The sequence below is a fragment of the Belonocnema kinseyi genome, chromosome 10 (genome assembly GCF_010883055.1).
Source record: "Belonocnema kinseyi isolate 2016_QV_RU_SX_M_011 chromosome 10, B_treatae_v1, whole genome shotgun sequence".
NCBI classification, from domain to species: domain Eukaryota; kingdom Metazoa; phylum Arthropoda; class Insecta; order Hymenoptera; family Cynipidae; genus Belonocnema; species Belonocnema kinseyi.
The window spans coordinates 3,425,221-3,446,488 of record NC_046666.1 but is presented as its reverse complement, the minus strand read 5'-3'; the positions used below and the strand labels follow the sequence as shown (position 1 = coordinate 3,446,488).

At 21.7% G+C, this 21,268-nt stretch overlaps 1 protein-coding gene and 1 non-coding gene across 2 annotated transcripts in view; one reads left to right on the top strand and one right to left on the bottom strand.

Annotated features, from left to right (window-relative positions):
• Nucleotides 1–261: 261 nt before the first annotated feature.
• Nucleotides 262–21,268, top strand: part of LOC117182132 (CD63 antigen-like) — a 26,188-nt gene continuing 5,181 nt past the window's right edge. The window contains exons 1-4 of the mRNA XM_033375176.1: nucleotides 262–510; nucleotides 10,308–10,496; nucleotides 10,741–10,911; nucleotides 16,649–16,876. Coding sequence (XP_033231067.1) covers nucleotides 433–510; nucleotides 10,308–10,496; nucleotides 10,741–10,911; nucleotides 16,649–16,876 — 666 coding nt within the window. The 5' untranslated portion in view covers nucleotides 262–432. The remainder of the gene's footprint in view (nucleotides 511–10,307; nucleotides 10,497–10,740; nucleotides 10,912–16,648; nucleotides 16,877–21,268) is intronic.
• Nucleotides 3,885–3,966, bottom strand: Trnas-uga. Its single transcript has one exon. It is a non-coding gene; the product is annotated as a tRNA-Ser (tRNA).

Genomic DNA, 21,268 nt, shown 5'->3' with positions numbered 1-21,268 from the left:
AAAAGTAAAAAATAATGTCGGTAAGGTAGAAATCGGAAAAGCCTAAAACATGCCCTTAATTAAAAAATTCAAAGTAATCGCTATCTTTGAAATTGACCAGAATAAAATCGAATACAAAAATACGAATTTTTGAAAAACAATTTTTTCATAAAATATTATCGACTCGATAAATGATTCTAAAGTTTCCCAACCCTGAAACACATCTATTGGCTGGTTCTCTACTACAATCTAAAAAATGTTAGCCGCTTGGCGCAGCTGCGAGGTCGGTATTTGCTTGAAAGGTTGAAACGTGTACGCCAGTCACTACTCAGTGTTGAATATAACGTGGTTCAGGGGCCATATGTTGTCCCTTTTTTATTAATTTTTATTAATTATTCCCTCAGTGATTTACCAATTAACCAGTGATCCGGAAATACCTTTTTGTTGACAAACATGGTAGCCGGAATGAAACTCTCAACCAGCTCACAATGCATCAAGTACCTCATGTTCATTTTCAATCTCCTTTTTGTGGTAAGTCCTTTTTTTATACTTTTTTTTTATTAATATATATGTATACAAATCCACCTGATCTGGTTTCGACTCGCCAGATTCCTAAGGAAAGGAAAAAACTCGCCATATGGAAATGAGATGAAAATTAATAATTTACATTAAAAAAAAAATAATAATAATAAAAATTACTTGGAGCACAATAATAAGTTTATACCAATTTTTATAAAATAATTATATTTATAGTTTCTTTGTTCATTCGCAATTTTTAAAATCCTTGTTTGTTTTTTATTTATCTCTTTAAGATCGAAATTTTTAAATTTGATCCATTCTTGAAATTAATTATTTTGCATTCTTATAAAATATTTTTAATCGTATCAAATAAGTGTGCATAAAAAATTAAAGAACAACAATAATTAACGGTAGACATTTTTTTAAAAATTTTTACAATATCTATTTTTTTAATTAGCAATTGCGCGCAATAGATCCTCTAGATTATTCTCCTATTTATAAACTATTTTTTATTTGTCTCGAGATAAGATTGAAGGTTTAATTTGAATTTGATTCAGGATTCTAATTGTTTGAATTGAAAAAATGGTTTATTTTGCATTCTTAAATTTTGTTAATTGATATTAAATTAATTTTATCATATTGCTGCTATCTACGACAAAAGTGACTCAGAACCTTATCATAGGAGATGAACGATAAGTCTTCAATTTTTCGTCTCCCAAAAAATAAAATAAATATGCAAGAACTGTTAAAGTTTCTATAAAATTAATATATTTTAATATACGAATAATTAAATGAATTTTATCAGAAAAAATATTATTAATTAAATTAATACATTTTTAACCGAAAAAATTCAATTTTTCAATGAAAAATTTAATAATTGATATATTTATTTTAAAAGGTTTTGATTTTAAATAATAAAAAAATATCTACTTTCAACAATTTAATTAAATTCTCAAACAAAACATATTAATTTTTAAACAAGAAGATTAATTTCCTACTAGAAAAGACCAAATTTATTATTTGTATTATTAAATTTTATTTTATTAGTTTTATTAATTTCATCTTCAAGAAATAAATTTTCATTCTCCCTTAATATTTAAATTTCTTAAATTATTATAGCCATATATTTTATAAAATTTGGTAAAATATAACAATTACAATTTTTATAAACAAAAAAAGTAAATAAATTCGAATTATAAAATAAAATTTAGAAACTTTTCTAGAGCAAAAATAATTCGACTTATATTTTTTAACGGAGTAAAAACTCGAATTTAATTTTCATTGATAAATTAACTGACTTTTTGCAAATTAGGCTACAAAAATATATGAAGTTAACTCGTGTGATAAATATTTAAAAAATATTCCTATAGTTTTAAATTTCTTTTGTTTTTAATTGAATAAAATAAATTATTTGAAAAATTTAAAAGAAAGAAGAAAAAACCGAAATTAAAAATAAATTCTAAAGAGTTTAATCATTTAAGAATTACCAGTTTCATTTATTTATTTACTATTAATTATTTAAAGTCATATCAAATCAAAATTTCAACAAAAAAGGTAATTTTCAGAGAAAAAAATTTATTTAAAACCAAAGATTTGAATTTTTAATGAAACAGATAGATTTTTTACTAAAAACAATAATTTTCTACAAAAAGGCTAATTTTCTACGAGATATTTACATTTTCAAAAAAAGAAATTAATTTTCAACTTAAATTATAAACTTTCAACCAAAAAAAATATTGTTGGACAAAATAGTGCAACCTTGAATCAAATAGTTTAATTTTAAACAAAAAGATGATTTTTTTAATGAAAAATGTAAGAATTGATACATTAATTTAAAACATTTTAATTTTAAATAATAAACAATTGATTTTATCCAGAAATATTAATTTTCAACAAATAAAAATGAAATTTAAAATATGAATTTTCCACTATAGTGATGAATCTTCAACCAAAAATAACTTTATTATTAATTAGTACAACTTTTAATCAAATAATGGAATTTTTGAACGAAAAAATGAATTTTAAAAAATTTTTCCAAATTTCAAATCATTTTTTAACTTTTCCAACTCTTCTAAACCTTCGAAATATAGTTTACATTTTTTAATTATTTTCCCTACATTTTTTTTCAAAATTCTGAAAATTTTTATTATCTTGGAATCATGTAAAATCCTATTAAAGGGTCCAAATTTATTTTGGAAATCTTAAAAAAAAATCAAATTCTAAATTTTAAAATTGCCTTAAAATTTTGCAGATTCTTTTGGTAAAGTCTTAGAAATCTTTTGAAATGTTTTAAAATTAATATTTTTAAATAAAAAATCATAAAAAAATTTTCTAGGAATGTTTCTTCGTTAAAAATTTTATAAAATCTAGATTTTCTAATATATGTTTTGAAATCTGTTCAAGTTTGAAATTATTTTCGAATTTTTAAAAAACTTATAAATGTATCGTAAATGTGCCGAATTCCTTAAAATAAAAGCAAGCATCCAGCGAACAAATTTGGAAAACCACCATAAAGTGTTCCTATTGAAATTTGAAAAAAGATAAAAATTGTCCCAAAAAAGAAAAGAAAAAATGTCCTTTTTTTGACAAAAATACAAAAGAGGGAAGAAAAATTGGAAAAATCTCGATAAGTTATTTGAATTTTTTCTAAAATTTCGTAATTATGCAAAATTGAACAATTTTCTCTTAAAATTAATTTAAAAAAACAAAAAATCCATCCAAATTTTCCCGGGAATCTCAAGAAAATTTTGTTATTCTCTTGAAACCTTTTGAAATCCTTAAAAGCTTTAAAAATCTTATTTTGTTTAAAATTTTAATGAATCTTAAAATCTTGAATCTCAAATCCAAAATATTAAAATCGCCTTAAAAATTTACAGATTCTTTTCGGCCAATTTTGGAAATTTTGGAGATATTTCAAATTCGTTTTTTTAATTGGTATTTAAAAATAAAAAATTGGTCTATGAATTAATTATTTTGAAACAAGTTTTAAATTATTTTAAAATCTTTTGAAAACTTCTGAATATCTTTTCAAATAATTTAATTTTCCTAAGCGATTTAAAAATTTTAAAAACACCTTTTAGATATAGCTGTTTATTACTTTATAAAGACCCAATTTTTTAAACAAAAAATATCCAAGTCATTGTAATAATTTTGTAAACAGAATTTGATCGACTTCATGCCTCTTATCACATATGAGTCACGAGTCGAGACTTTAGAACAGCAAAACGTCGAAAAACGTCGAAACGTGGTAATCTGACGTGTAACATTTTATGAGAAAAATCTAGAAATATTTATTTATTCAGTGAATTTTTATTTTAGAAGTGTTGGTATGGTGTTTGATTGGAGTGAAAAAATTATTTGTTAAAAAAAAAATTAAAAAAAAAATTCGCTGCGGACAGGATTCGAACCTGTGCGGGTAAAACCCAATGGATTTCAAGTCCATCTCCTTAACCGCTCGGACACCGCAGCTGTGAAAACTTGGATCGTAATGAAGCGACACAAGTCGAGCGATTTTCGTGCTTGCTTGTAATCGTTCTACATGACTCGAATCTCTTTTAAAATTCTTAAATAAAATTTAGAAACTTATTTAGAACAATAATAATTAATATTTTTGATTAATATTTTACAAAAAATGTAAAACCTTTTTTTTTAATAATAATAAATTTACCATTAAAAAAGTAAATTAGGTTTTCGTTTCATGTGATTCGAATGTTGTTTTTTTTTATTTTTAATAAAATTTAGACAATTATTTAGAACAATAATAAATTTACCATTATAAAAAAGTAAATTATTTTTTCGTTTTAATTGGCTCGAATGTTTTTATTATATTTTAAATAAAATTTAAACACTTATTTAGCGCAATTATAATTAATTTTTTTGATTATTATTTTACAAAAAAAGATTTGGAGACTTTTTTTAATAATAATAAATTTACCATCATAAAAAAGTGAATTAGGTTTTCGTTTCATGTGATTCGAATGTTGTTTTTTTTTTTATTTTTAATAAAATTTAGACAATTATTTAGAACAATAATAAATTTACCATTATAAAAAAGTAAATTATTTTTTCGTTTTAATTGGCTCGAATGTTTTTATTATATTTTAAATAAAATTTAAACACTTATTTAGCGCAATTATAATTAATTTTTTTGATTATTATTTTACAAAAAAAGATTTGGAGACTTTTTTTAATAATAATAAATTTACCATTATAAAAAAGTGAATTAGGTTTTCGTTTCATGTGATTCGAATGTTGTTTTTTTTTTATTTTTCATAAAATTTAGACAATTATTTAGAACAATAATAAATTTACCATTATAAAAAAGTAAATTATTTTTTCGTTTTAATTGGCTCGAATGTTTTTATTATATTTTAAATAAAATTTAAACACTTATTTAGCGCAATTATAATTAATTTTTTTGATTATTATTTTACAAAAAAAGATTTAGAGACTTTTTTTAATAATAATAAATTTAGCATTATAAAAAAGTGAATTAGGTTTTCGTTTCATATGACTCGAATGTTCTTTTTTATTTTAAATAAAATTTAAAAACTTATTTAGAACAATAATAATAAATTTACCATTATAAAAAGCAAATTATTTTTTCGTTTTAAATTACTCGAATATTTTTATTTAGATAATTACAAAAAAAGTCAGAAACTTATTTAGGGCAATAATAATTCATTTTTTTTAATATTATTTTAAAACAACAATATTTAAAGCCTTTTTTAAATAAAAATAAACTTGCCATTAAATGAGAAATTCAATTATTTTTATGTCGAATAAAGGACGCGTAATTTTATTGAAATTAAAAAATATTTGAACTAAAATTCATTTTTCAAATTAAAGTGATTTAAATTATAATGAGCCTCCAGCTCCGAAATTTTGTATTCTTCATTTTTTTGTCAAAAAAATCTAATAAAAATATGAAAAGTGACATTTTTTACTACAAAAATTTGTTGCACTTCAATAACTGCTTAACTAAACTTTAAATCATTTTGCAACCATCAATAATTTGTTTATACATCCATTTAATTGCTAAAAAAAATCGTGTCCTTTGGAGTTTAAATTTTTCATTAAAAAAATAAATTTTAAAACATTTGAAAATTAATTAATGAAAAAAATATTTAAAGCCTCTTTTTAATAATAATAAATTTACCATTATAAAAAATGCAATATTATTTTTACGGTTTCAGTGACTCGACTGTTTTTTTTTTTAATTTGAAATAAAATATAAAAACTTATTTAGAACAATAATTATTCGAATTTATCATTTTTGACAAGGTAAAAAATCAAATTTAATTACTATTATTAATGATAAATTTAAAAAATTGAAAATTATCTTTAAAAAAAATATTGAAAGCATTTTTTAAATAATAATACATTTGTTATTATACAAAATCTATTAGTTCTATTTCGAATAATGGCCGCTTAATTTTATTCAAATTTGAAAATAATTGAAACCAAAGTAAATCAAATGAAATTTAAACAGAGAAAATAATAATTTAACCATTTCAAGTGGTAAATATTAAAAAAATTATTCTAATATTTAAAGCACTTTTTCCCTTTCAATGTACGGCCTGATTTGCAACTTTTTTTTTATTAAGTGAAAAAATAATATTTTTTACGCTACAATAACTGCATCACTAAACTTTAAATCATCTTACAACAAACAATACTTTATTTATTTATTCATTTAATTGTTACAAGTAAATTCACAAATAGTTTTATTTATAGTTAAAATTGAATAGAAAACAAAATTTTATAATGAATGGTAAATTAGAAAACTTTTTGCAAATTATATTAGCAAAAAAATATTTAAAATATAATTAACATATTCTGAAAGTAAAACTTAAGGAAATTAGAAAAATCAGAAATTAAAAATTAATATGTATTAATTAATATTAATTCTTTTCTTTCAATTATTGGTATTTTAAATTTAAAAAATTAATTTTGAAAAACTTTAAGAAATTAACAATTTTTATATTTGATGAAAAAATTTGGTTAATGTATTTTTAATGGATAAATAATATTGAATGAAAAACAATTTTTATAATCGTTTAAATTCGGGAATTTTATAATTCGCCAATTTTCTTGAGCGCATATTTCATAATTTGACAATTTTCTGTCAGAAATTTTATTATTCAGGAATTTCACAGTTTCGGGAATTTTATTTTTCAGGATTTTTCAATAGCACCAAAAATCGATTATTTTAAATTTCAAATGGAGAACGCGGAATTTTATTGAAATTTAAAATCATTTAAACTAAAATTCTTAAAATCAAATTCAATTTAAAAAAAGTAATTAAAACTTCCCGCGTTTTAATAATAATAAAGTTTTTAGTATAAAAAACCGATTCTGTTTGTTTCGTATGGAGAACCTTATATTTCATTAAAATTTGAAAATATTTAAACCAAAATTCTTAAAATCAAATTCCAGTAAAAAAAATTAAAACTTCCCGTGTTTTAATAATAATAAAGTTTTTAGTATAAAAAACAGGTTATTTTTATTTTTAATGGAGAACCTGGAACTTTATTAAAATTTGAAAATATTTAAACTGAAATTCTTAAAATTAAATTGCGATTGATAAAACAATAAACAAACCTTATTTAGTGATAAATGTTTTAAAATGCATTAAGTGGAGTATAGTTAATTTTTTTATTATTCCATAAAGTGCGTAGTAGCATTTTTCAAACTTAAAATATTTGTATAAAAAATACGAATTTATTTATTCTTCTAAAAAAAGTTCATGCAAAGTTATTTTTAGTTTAAAATTCCCGCGATTATTTTCCTATTAATCATAGAATATTGTGAATCTTAATTTTTTAAATTATGTATAAAATTTATTATTTATAATGTCTTATTTTTTATTTAAAATTCTCAAAGCTCGGTTTTTTTCCTTTAATGGGAAACAATAAATGAGGGTGAAGAAGCCTCAAAGGTGACACCGTTCGAGAGAAACTATCAGAACTTTATTTAGAACAGAAAAAGGCTTTCTTCACTTTTAAGTGGATTATGCTGAACCTGTTTGTGTATCAAAAAGTCTGGATAAAATTGAAAACATTTAGTTTAAATTCAATTAAATTATTAAATTTTTGAGAAAAAAAAACTAAAATAAAAAATAAGTTTAAAAGAATTTAAGAATGCAAAATTAAAATAATTAAATTATATATTTCATAAATTAGCATCATCAGTCAAAAATAAAAATTGAGAATAACTATTTTTTTAGGTTTATTAATTCGAGAAGTTATATAAAATATAACTCTTTTTTAGAATCTTGAGAAAATTCAAAAAAATTTCTGAAGATTTCAGATACGCCAATCAAAATTTCAACAACAAAAATTAATTTGCAACCAGTTGCATTTTCAACAAAAAAGTTTATTTAAAACTAAATACCAAGTAGGTCAATTTCTTTAAAAAAATGTCATGCTTGATATATTATTTTAAAAAGATTTCTATTTTCAATAAAAAATGGTTGAATTTATCCAAAAAGACGAATTTTCAACAAATTCTTAATTTAAAACCAAATAGTTAACAAAAAAGATGAATTTTCAAATTTAAATGATGAATCTTAAATTTAAAAAATGGAATTTTTAATAAAAAAAGTGAAATTTTGAACGAAAAACTTAATAATTTATGTATATTAATTTTAAAATATTTTTATTGAAAATAAATACTTCGAATTCATCAAAAAATTTTAATTTTCAACAAAATAGTTGAATCCTCAACCAAAATAGATTAATTTTATACTAAAAAATTAATTTTGAACAAAAAAGGATTTGAATTCATGCAAAAAAAGACAAATTTTCAACAAAAAATTAATTTTATATTTTAATAACAAAGATTCCACATTTTGTTACAACTTTTTTGAAATCTTCTTAAATTTCAAATTATTTTTAAAACTTTCTAATACTTCTAAACCTTTGAAATATCTTGTAAAATTATTTTAATTTTTCCCAAAATTTGTTTCAAAATTCTGCAAGATTAAAATAACTACCTTAATATGTTCAATATTATTTTTTGATAGATTTGTTAATCTTTTTAAATATTGTTTTAAAATTAATTTTTCAAAATAAAAAATCATTCTTAATTTTCCCAGGAATCTTAAAAGTATTTTTTTATTATTTTTAAACCATTCAAAATCTTTAAAAAAGCTTCCAATTTTATTTGGAAATCTTAAGAACTCAATTTTTTTGTTAATTTTCGTAATCTTTTAGAATTTTTGAATATTTATTTTCTTAAAAGTATTATTTTAAGATAAAAAATCATATACATTTTTTCTCGAAATTTATTATCTTAAAACCTTATAAATTCTCAAAAATCTTCTAAATTTTCTTTAAAGTCTGTTAAAAAAATTACATTTTATTATATATTTTTTGCACTCATTTCAAGTTTCAAATTATTTTTATATCTCTTCAATTAAATATATATAAAACTTACTGTATTTTTTTTTAATTTCGTAATTTTACGCAATTGAACAAATTTTGCTTTAATTTTTAAAAATGTTTTAAAATCTTTGTCAATTTTCTCTTAAAATTAATTTTAAAAGAATAAAAAATTCATTGAAATTTTCCCGAAAATCTTAATATTTTTATTATCTTGAAACAATGTGGTTTAAAATCTTTTTCTATTTTTCCTTAAAATAATTTTTTTTTTAATAAAAAATCGACCGAATTTAGTCCAGGAATCTTAAGAAAATTGTTTTCTTTCTTTCAGAAATCTTTCAAAATCTCTAAAAACCTTATTTTTTAAACTGTTCAAATATCGAAATTTCGTTTTAAATTTTATGAAATCTTATCGAGATTTATATTTTCTTTGAATCTTTTTCATACTTCTGATTATCTTTAGAAATATTTTAATTTCCCTAAAAAAAATTTAAATCTTGCAAAATTAAAAACATGGTTTGAAATCTTCAAAATTCTTTCTCAGCATATTTTGAAATGATCCAAACTCAAAGTTAATATTTTAAAATAAACCCAGATGATTAAAACAATTTTAAAAATTGAAGTTTTTGCTGAATTATAAAATTCTCGAAATTGAAAATTCCCGATTAATAAAATTCATGAAAGTTTATAATATTAACGAATTGGAAAATTCACAGAGAATAAAATACCCGTCGGAAAATTGCCAAATGATAAAATATCCGAATTGGAAATTTCCCGAAATGGAAAATTCAAGAAATTAAACAATTGAAATATTTTTATAAATATATTTTATTGATTGCAGTGTATAAATTCAGGAACTCAATAGCTGCAAGCTAAATTCAAGTTTTTCGAACTTGACATTTGTATTTTTTGACAACTTATAAATTTGACAAAATTTGCCCCTCGAACCAAAAATATAAATTTAAAATTCGATTTTTGCGAACGCTTTTTGTATTTTTTCAAATTCTATGCACATTAAAGAATGCGTCACCCAAAAATTGTTTATTTAAAATTATTGTTATTTTAAATTCAAACAACTTTCGAAATTCAAAAAATTGAAAATGATTGAAAAAAATTTTCATTATTGTATTTGTAATCAATCATATCTATTTATAAAAAATTGTAGTTGTTTAATTTCTTGAATTTTATAATTCGGGACTTTTCCAATTCAGATATTTTATAATTCGGCAATTTCTTGACGGTTATTTTATTCTTCGCGAACTTTAATAATTGGGAATTTTCCAATTCGGGATTTTTACTTTTCCGCAATTTTATTATTCGGGAATTTTACAGTATCGGGATTTTTATTCAGGAATTGAATAATATTTTGTTAAGCTATTTTTAAAATTTTTAATTAGTTCATAGTTAATTACTTTTTTATTTCAGATTACGGGGATAATCCTAATATCGATAGGATCTGTAATCCATGGTGTTTACCATAGTCACCAAGATTTTTTGGACAACAAATTTTTTTCTGTGCCAAATTTATTAATTGCGGTCGGTGTAATTATTTTTTTCATCGCCTTCTTTGGATGCTGCGGCGCAGTGCGTGAAAATTACTGCATGGTTGTCACGGTAATTTTATTAATTTGATTTTTGCAACTTTAATTTAATTTTTAGCATTAAGTTGTTTTATTTATTAATTAAATTCTATTCAATCTTCATTAATATTTCATCTAATTCTTTGAAATGCAGTGCTCTTGCTTATTTCAAGGCCTCCAGCCTTGAAATACCCGAATGTTGACGTTTCTCGGCCCTTGGAATAGGCAATAGTTTACTGTATTCTCAATTTTTTTTACAAAATCACGTATTTTTTCAGTTTGCAACATTGATGGTTCTCGTCTTCATTTTGGAACTATCAGCCGGAATTGCTGGCTACGGCTTAAGAAGTAGTGCATCTCAAGTTATTACCGGAAAAATGAAAGAGAATATGAATAGTTACAATTCCAGTAAAGAAACAGCTGCTATCTGGGATAAACTTCAACAAAACGTAATTTTTTCAAATTTATTTATTTAGTTATTTATTTATCCAATAATCATTAATCAATCACAGGATTTCGAATTCCAAATCCTACACTCGAAAAAATAGTTTTTACTTCTAATCAACATTTTTCTTTAATTCGCAATCATTTTCTTCATTTGGAAAAAAGATTATTTGAGTCCAAGAAAAATAGTTACTTCCTCTCAGTCAAAGAAAAGTTTTTTTTATTCAAATAAACTTAATTTTTATTCAAAAAATAGTTTTTCCTTCCAATGAAAATATTTCTTTGATTGCAAACTATTTTCTTTATTTTTAAGTTACTTCTAGTGAAATAATAAAAAAATATGCTAATGAATCGACTTCTTTGATTTCAAACAACAATTTTTCTGAAATTGTAATTTAGCACTCAGAATAAAGATTCCAAGAAAATTCCTTTAAATCAAAAGAAAAATGTTTATTAACTCTCACTCAAAGAAAATTTTCTTTAATTCAAAGATATTTCTTTTGATTTAAATAAATTTCTCGTTGATTCAAAGAAATTGTTATTTCTTGAATTAAAATAATATTCTTTTATTTAAAATAATTATCTTCATTTTAAAGTTATCTGAAGTTAAACAAAAAAAATATGTTTAAAAAAATGGATTATTTAATTTCGAACAAATTTTATTTTAATCGTTTAAATTAGCCGCAGAAAAAAGATTCAAAGAAAATTTCTTTGAATCAGAGAAAAATGTCCTTTGACTCTCTATCAAAGAAAAATTTCTTTAATTCAAATAAATTTTACTTTGGTTTTAAAGAAATAATTTTTCCTGCTAATGGAAATTTTTCTTAAATTTTTTTTCTTTGAATCGAAAATAAATATTCATTGTTTTTCAGTTAAAGAAAAAATTCTTTAGTTCCACTAAATTTCCCTTTGATTCAAATAAATGGTTTTTCCTCCAACAAAATTTCTTTTATTTAAAATTAATTATTTGCTTAATTCAAAGTCATTTTTAGTTAAATAAAAAAAATAATGTTTAAGAAACGATTCCTTTTTTTCAAATATTTTTCGGATTTAAAGAAATAGTTTTTTCTTCCAATCAACAATTTTCTTTAATTTTAAATGGATTTTTTTCGCTTTAAAGTTATTTTAATTCTTTTATTTAAAATTATTTTCTTCATTCTAAAGTTGTTTTTTGTTAAATTAAAAAAATTGTGGTAAAAAAATATCATGTACAAGAAATCGATTCTTTGATTCAAAACAAATATTCTTCTGAGTATATAATTTCGAATAAAAAAAAGGCTTGGATGAAAAAATTGTTTTGATTAAACAAATTTTCTGTTGATTTAAGGAAATTTTTTTTCTTTGAAAGGAAATTTTTTGTGTTTAATTTAACACTCCGAAAAAAATTCTGAAATTCAATGAAAATTTATTTTAATTAAAGAAAAATTTCTCTAATTCAAGTAAATTTTCTTTTGTTTAAAAAAAAATAGTATTTTCTGCTAATGCAAACTTTTCTTCAATTTTTTTTCTTTGAAACAAAAATAAATGTTCATTGGCTTTCAGTTAAAGAAAAATGTCTTTAGTTCGAATAATTTCTTTTTGATTCAAATAAATGGTTTTTCCTCCAATAAAAATTTCTTTGATTTAAAATTAATTATTTGCTTAATTTAAAGACATTTTTAGTTAATTAAAAAAAAAGAATGTTAAAGAAACGATTTCTTTGACTCAAACAAATTTTTTTGGATTTAAAGTAATATTTTTTTTCCAATCAACAATTTTCTTTATTTTAAATATATTTTTTTCAGTTTGAAGTTATTTTTGGTCGAACAAAAAATGGTGTTAATGAATCGACTTATTTGATTCAAAATAAAAATTTTCCTGAATGTTTATTATAGAATTCAAAGAAAAGTATTAATGGTCTCTCGCTCAAAAAAAAGTTTCTTTGATTCAAAATAATTGCCATTGGATTCAGATAAATGGCTTTTCTTCCATTAACAAATGTTCTTTTATTTAAAATTTCTAATTTTCTTAACTTGGAGTCATTTTTTGTTAAATAAAAAAAAAAAGAATGTTAAAGAAACGGTTTCTTTGCTTCAAAGAATTTTTTTATTGAGAGAACTGGTTTTTTCTTCCAGTGAAAAATTTTCTTTTATTTAAAATTATTTTCTTCAATTTGAATTTGTTTTTTGTTAAATTAAAAAAATTATGGTAAACTAAATATCATCTACAAGAAATGTATTCTTTAATTCAAAACAAATATTCTTCTGAGTATTTAATTTCGAACTGGAAAAAGATTCTTTGATTAAAAAATTGCTTTGATTCAAATAAATTTTCTTTTGATTTAAAGAAATTTTTTAGTCTTTGACAAGACATTTTTTTGTGTTTAATTTAACACTCAGAAAAAAATTCTGAAATTTTCTCATTCAAAGGAAAGTTTCTTTGATTCAAAGAAAATTTTCTTTTGATTCAAAAAGTTTTGGTCTGTTTTAAAGAATTTGTTATTTCTTCCAATGAAAATTTGTCTTTTATTTAAAGTGATTTAAAAATTTCCAAAAATTGTCTTCAGAAATGACCAAGCTTTCCAAATTTATTTATAAACCTTTCATATCATTAATATTGGACTTTCTTTATGACTTTTATTTTTATTTTCCAAATTTTTTTGTTAAGAGGTTGAAAATTTAAAATACATTTTTATCCAGAAATATATTTTTTTCTATTATTGTTATTTTAAATTTAAACAATAATTTAATGCTTTTTGTATGCAAATATTTGATTATTGTACTTTTAGTAAATAAACAATATTTACAAAAAAATATTTAATTCTTTAAAATCGGGAATTGTATTTTTCGGGATTTTCAGTTCCAAATTTAATTTGAATTTTGGTGTTTGAGAATTCTTCTTTTCAAATTATGATTTTTAGAAAATTATAATTCAATTTAGCCTTGAGATTATAACAATTGGAACAGATCATGAATCGCATATGAAACTACTTGTGGTTGTATAACTTACGACTGATAAGAGAATTTTCCTTGAGCAAAGTGGCTCTTTGAAATTGATTATCTGATAAAGAAGAAGAATTTGATATAATTTATGTCTTATATATAATTAAGAATTTTTATTATTTTTGAAAATTCCCTGTTCCATGTCAAAGTTATAATTGTTTTCAAAAATTCCGTTTACAAAATCGGAACTGTGATAAATATTTTCGAAAATTTCCCCTTCCAAGTCAAAATTATAATTATTTTTGGAAATTCTTTGAACAAAATTCCTTAAAGAAGAATATTTCAGACACTGTAAAATTCCCTAAATGAAAATATTCGAAATAAAAAATTCCCGAAATAATAAAATTGCCTAAATGTAAAAATCCTGAATATGAAAATCTGTCGGAAATTTTAATATTCAGGATTTTTACATTTAGGCAATTTTATTATTTTGGGGATTTTTTATTTCGAATATTTTCTTTTAGGAAATTTTTGTGTCAGAAATATTCTTTTTTAAAGTATTTTCAAAAAGGAATTTTCTTCAAAGAATTTCCAAAAATAATTATAATTTTGACTTGGAAGGGGAAATTCTCGAAAATATTTATCATAGTTCCGATTTTGTAAAAGGGATTTTTTAAAACAATTATAACTTTGACATGGAACGGGGAATTTTCCAAATTAATAAAAATTATCAATTATATATAGGACATAAATTATATAAAATTCTCCTAATTCTAATTATAATATTTCCTAATTTAAACAACTACAGAAATTGTTTTTAATCAATGGTGTACTTTGTTGAAATTTTGAATAGAAAATTAATCTTCTTGTATGAAAATGAATCCTTTTTAGTTAAAAAATATTCAAACATAGAAAAAACAAATAAATTTTCAACAAAGTAGTCAAATTTTCAATCAAAGAAATGAATTTTTAACTAAAATTATGAATGTGCAACAAAAAACGTTTTTTTATTTCAAATAATAAACAATAAAATACAAGCGAGACAAATTTTCAAAAAAAAGGTAGTATCTTTAATCAAAAGAGCTAAATTAAAAAAATTTGGTATAAAACAATTCAACTTTTTTGTTGAAAATTCTTATTTTTTGGTCGAAAATGCAATTATATCGTTAAAAATGAACTTTAAAAAAAAACAACATATTTTCAGTTAAAAAATTCAACTGGTTTATAAAAAATTCGTCTTTTTGGCTTGAAATTGAACTATTTTTGTTTAAAATTCAACTATTTGGTTGAAAATTAATTTTTTTGTTTGTTGAAGTTTTATTTATATTGTCTGTTTGGACCATTTTTCATTTTCAACGAAATATTTGCATTTTCGACCAAAAAACAAAATTTTCCAACAAAAAAGTTTAATTTTTTAATTAAATTGTTTTCGGTTAAAAATATTGGTTTTAACTGAAAATTGAACTATTTTGTTTTAAAATAAACTTATTTGTAGAAAATTTGTCTTGTTAGCTTGAAAATTGAACAATTTGATTTAAATTTAATTGCGTCGTATAAAATTATTTGTTTTTTTTTTGTTTGAAAATTCATTTCTTTTGTTTGACGATTAAAATATTTTGTTTAAAATGTATTTTTTTTGTCGAAATGTCATCTGAACCTCCTTAGTGCGAAATTAATTTTTTGGGTTGAATTTATCATTTTAGTTAAAAATTCATCTCTTTTATTGAAAACTGAACTATTTTTTTTATAATTTGTTTTTGGTCGAAAATGTTGTTTTCAAAATTAACTTTAAAAATTCATATTTTCGGGTTAAAAATGCAATTGTTTCGTCAGAGAGATCTCTGACGTAATGAGAGACCCTGACGTAACCAGATCTGGCGAAACCAGATCTCTGGTTTCCTAAAAATTTATCAATTTTGTTAAATTTGATAATTTTTGGTTAAAAATCAGCTGTTTTATTGAAAATCCCTTAGAAAATGTAACTGTTGTGTCGAAAATTCAACAGATTCATTGATAAATTACTTTTTTGTTGAAATATTATATTCTCGGGTTGAAAATCGAACTTTTTTGTATAAAATTCGCCGTTTTAGCTTGGAAATTTAACAATTTGGTTAAAAATTTATATTTTTGGATTGAAAATTCAGTTGTTTTGTACAAAGCTCTTCTTAAAAAATTATTCTCTGTTGCTTGAAGCTTCAATTATTTTGTTGAAAATTCGTCTTTTTTAGTGCAATTGAATTGTTTAGTATTTTAAATTAAAATATCTGAACAATTTTCTTTAAAACTGGTTTGTGTTTTTAGTTTGAAATGTTGTTTTTGATTGATAATTTTGTTTTAAGCTGAGAATTTAACTGTTTCGTTAAAATTTCCACTGATTGGTTAAAAATTTAAATTTTGTTTGTAGAAAATTCGTTTTTTTTTAGCTTGAGAATTTAACAGTTTTGTTAAAAATTCATATTTTCGGATTAAAAATGCAATTGTTTCGTCAGAGAGATCTCTGACGTAATGAGAGACTCTGACGTAACCAGACGTAACCAGATCTGCCGTAACCTGACTCTGGCGTAACCAGATCTCTGGTTTCGTAAAAATTTATCAATTTTTTTAAAGTTTATAATTTTTGGTTAAAAATAAGCTGTTTTATTGAAAATCCGTCAGAAAATGTAACTGTTTTGTTGAAAATTCAACAGATTTGTTCAAAAATTACTTTTTTGTTGAAATATTATATTCTCGGGTTGAAAATTGAACTTTTTTGTACAACGCTCACTGATGATTAAAAATACTTAAGTTTTTAATAGAGCCTTTACAAAAAATTTTTTTTTAGTTCGAGTGTTGTGGGATAAACAGTAGCACTGATTGGAACGTGCCCTTAAATTCAACTGGATTGCCAATATCTTGCTGTGAAGTAATACCTGGTCAAATTAGCGAGTCAACATGCAATTCTCAGAGTCCCAATGTTTTCAAAAAAGGATGTCTTCCAGTTTTAGGTGATTTAATTTCGGCGCACGCGCTTCAACTCGGTGGTGTTGGAATTGGAATTGCATTTGTACAGGTATGTTTTACATTCCATTTAAATAATAAATTATATTTTATTTCTTATTTTCTAAATAAAATTGTCCTATCTAAAGATGTTCACTAATTATCTTAAGTTAAAAAATGTGATTTAAAAAAATGATTTATAAATTAGAGTTAAATTGTTCAGGCTAAAATTATTTATTTAAAAATAGTTAATAAGAGTTTTAGGTTTTTACTTACGATTTAGGTAAAAGTTGCAATTTTTATTTAATCCTAATTTCAGACTTCAGAGCTTCAAATGATAGCCCTCAAAAGAGGGGAAAAATGATTTTTCACGAAAATATAAAAATAACAGAGAAATAAATTTTTTAAATAAAAAAATAAATTTCGAACCAAATAATTTTATTTTTAACTAAGAAAGATACAATTTCAATTAAAAATGGAATAGTTTAATTTTTTTTAATGAACATTTTGAACCAAAAATAAACAAATTCAAATTCAATTTTCAGCCACAGAGGTGGAATAAAAAAAATAATTTTGTATAAAAAAATTCAAGTTACAATCTGAAAATGTGAATTTTCAAACTAAAAAGACGAATTTTCTACCAAAAAGTTAAATTTCCACCCGAGAATATATATTTTCAACAAAAAAGTTAATTTGAAAAAAAACAGTATTATTTTTAAACAAATAGTATAATTTTCAAAGAAATAGTTAAATTTTCAAAGAAATAGTTAAATTTTCAAATCATGACAACAAATTTTGTACGAAACATTTGATTTTTCCACACCAAAATATGAATTTAAGAAAAATTTTATTTCCAACTAAATGGTTGAATTTTCTATCAAATTGTTGAATATTAACAATAAATATATATGATCAACCAAAAAGATTAATTTTCTACCAAAAAAGAGAAATTTTAAACAAAATACATTAATTTGCAACCAGATAATTGAATTTTCAACTTAGGAAGATCAATTTTTAACCAACAATGGGATAGTTAAATTTTTAGTTGAAAACAAAATTTTTACTAGAAATAAAAATAAATTTTGAAAAAATTGTTCAGTCTTAAATAAAAAAAATCAACTAAAATAATGAATCTACAACAACAAAATAATTAGATTAAAAACAATTAAATTCAACAAAGAGACATTAAATTTTCAAAGAAAATAATTTTTTTTTATAAGCAATTGAATTTTCAGTTAAAAAAAAATGTTTTTTTTTCTACAAAAAAAATTAAACTTTCTACCCGTATATCTGAATTTTCATCAAAAAGCTTTTTATTAACTAAATAGTTGAATTTTGAACTAGATTTTAACTAAAAAAGATAAATTTTAGGCAAAAAAAAAAGTTAAATTTTCAGTCAGAATGAAAATTTTCAACCAAACACAATTTTTCAATAAAATAATTCAATTTTCGATCAAAGAGATGAATTTTCAACTAAAATTATGAATTTTTAACAAAAAATAGATAATTTTTTAACCATAAGATTTTATATCAAATCGAAAACAATTAAATTCTACCGAAAATGAAACATTTTTAACAAAGAAGTTGAATCTTCAACCAAAGCAAGTAAATTTTCAAATAAGAAAAAACATTTTCTACAGAAAAATTGAATTTTCAATCCGAAAATATGAATTTTTAACAAAATTGTTCAATTTTCTATTAAAATACTTGAACCTCTCCCAAAAAAACAATTTTGTACAAAACAATTGAATTTCAAACCTAAAAATATGAATTTTCAACAAAATAGTTAACTTTCAAACCCAATGGTTTAACTTTTGAATAAAAATATGAATTTTCAACCAGATAGTTTAAATGTCTATCAAAATAGTGGAATTTCCTAAAAAAATAGTTCGATTTTCAACCCAAAAAGATGGATTTTCAAGAAAGCAACTGATTTTTTAATGAAAATGACGACTTTAAACCACATTTTAAACAAAATAATGAAATTTGAAATCAATAATACCAGTTTTAAACCAAAAAATACTAATTTTCAGAAAAATGATGAATTTTTAAGCTGAAAATATGAACTTTCACCCAAAAGTTTTATTTTCAACCAAATTGTTGAATTTTCTATCAAATTGTTGATTCTTCAATGAAAAAGTATGAGTTTTTGATCCAAAAAGACAAATATTAAAAAAAGCAATTTTTAACCAACTATCTGAATTTTTAAAGAGATCGTTGAATATTTATCTTAAAAAGACGAATTTTGTAGAAGAAAGTAAAATTGTTAACAAAAAATGTTTATTTTCAACCAAGCGAGATGAATTTTGAAACAAAAAGACGACATTCCTAATAAAAAAGATGAATTTTCAATTAAAAAGGACGATTTTTTAATATAATATCAACCAAAAATAATTTATTTTTAAACATTTAAATGAAAAAAGAAGAAAAAAGGAATTCTTGAAACAATGTGAAAAAAGCACAATAGGGGAAGGAATGTCAAGTTTGAAATTTTGTACCTCTTTTTACAAAAAAAAAATGTATTCAAGAAAAATATTTTTTATTTAAATAAAAATTATATATCTCCTAAATAAAATTAAAAAATAAAAACGTACCAAAGTGATTCGTAGAAAACGAGAGGAGTTCGATGAGATTGATGAAAATTCAAGTGTAGTGAGGGTAGTTACATTTTTAACAAAAAATATTTATATTTTTTTATCGGATTCTATTAATTTAGTTCGCATTTTATGTTGAAAAACAAGAAATAGGGTACTTTTTTAGCGCTCGAAAAGTAAAAAAAAATTCAGGATAAATTCATAAGTCTTCAAAACAATTAAAGTTAAATGCGAAAGAATTCGATTGATTTCCGTAAAATTGGAATGAATTTAGATCATTTTAAAGGAAAAGAGAAGAATTCGATGGAATCCATTAAAATTCAAGGTGAATAAAAAAAAATTAAATTGAATTGAAATAGATTTTAAATATGAAAAAAACTTAATTGAATTCAGTAACTTTTAAATGAGATTAGAAACATTAAAGGGAATTCAAAGGAATTTAATGAATTGCCTAAGAATTCAAGGTGAAGTTAAAAGACTTAAGAATAAATTGAATAAAAACTTTTAAAAATAAAAAAGTAAATGAATTTAATTAAATAGAATTTAGTACATTTAGAAGAATTAAAGTGGATTAAAAAATTCCAAAGAACTAAAAAGAATTCACGGTGAATTAAAAAAAAAAGTTCAAATCACTCCAAATCTTTGAGTGAAATTTTAGAGAATTTAGAAGAATTTAAGGGAAATGAGAAGATTTAGATCAAATTCATAAAAATTGCGCTGGATTTAAAAAGCAGTCAAGTGAATTGAAAATAATATAAATAAATATTTGAAAAATTAAAAAAGAAAAAAATCCATTTATTTCAGTAAAATTTGAGTGAATTTAGAAGAATTTAAGGGAAATGAGAAGAATTCGATAAAATTCATAAAAAATCAAGCAAGTGAATTGAAATTAATTTAAAAATATTAAAAAATTAAAAAAAAACAACACACATTAACTTAATTAGAAATCAGTTAATGTAGAATTGAAGTGAAAAAAAATAAAGGGAATTCCAAAGAAACTAAAATAATTCAGGGTAAATTAATAAGAATGCAAGATGAATTAGAAAAAAATTCACAGAATTGAAAGTCTTTAAATACAGTACTAATTATTTAATCAAAAAAATCACAAAAATTAAAGAGAAAACATAGAAAAAATTCAATTTATTTGAGTAAACTTTGATTTAATTTAGAAGAATTTAAGGGAAATGAGAAAAATTCGATGAAATTTATTTTAAAAATCGAGCTGAATTTAAAAAGCAATCAAGTGAGTTAAAAATAATTAAAAAATATATAAATATTTTAAAAATGCATTGACTTAATTAAAATTGAATAACTTTAGAAGAATTAAAGTGAATTAAAAAAATTCAAGGGAATTCCAAAGAATTAAAAAGAATTCAGGGTGAATTAATAAGAATTCAGGATGAATTCCAAAAATGAGGACTGCAAAAAATTCTAATGAACTTAAGTGAATTGGAAAAATAAAAAAAATTAAAAATCCATTTATTTCAGTGAAACTTCAGTGAATTTAGAAGAATTTAAGGGAACTGAGAAGAATTCAATGAAACTGTTAAAAAATCAAGCAAAATTAAAAAAGCAATCGACTGAATGGAAAATAATTTAAAATTATGTCAAATTTTTTTTTTAATTTAAAAATTAAAATTTAGTAAATTTAGAAGAATTAAAGTGAATTAAAAAAAAATCAAGGGAATTCCAAAGAATTTAAAAGAATTCAGGGTGAATTAATAAGAATTCAGGATGAATTCCAAAAACCATTTCAAATCTCTTCAAATATTTAAAATCCTACTAATTTCTAACCCAAAAAGTGAATGAGGACTGCAAAAAATTCTAATGAACTTAAATGAATTGGAAAAATTAAAAAATTAAAAATCGAA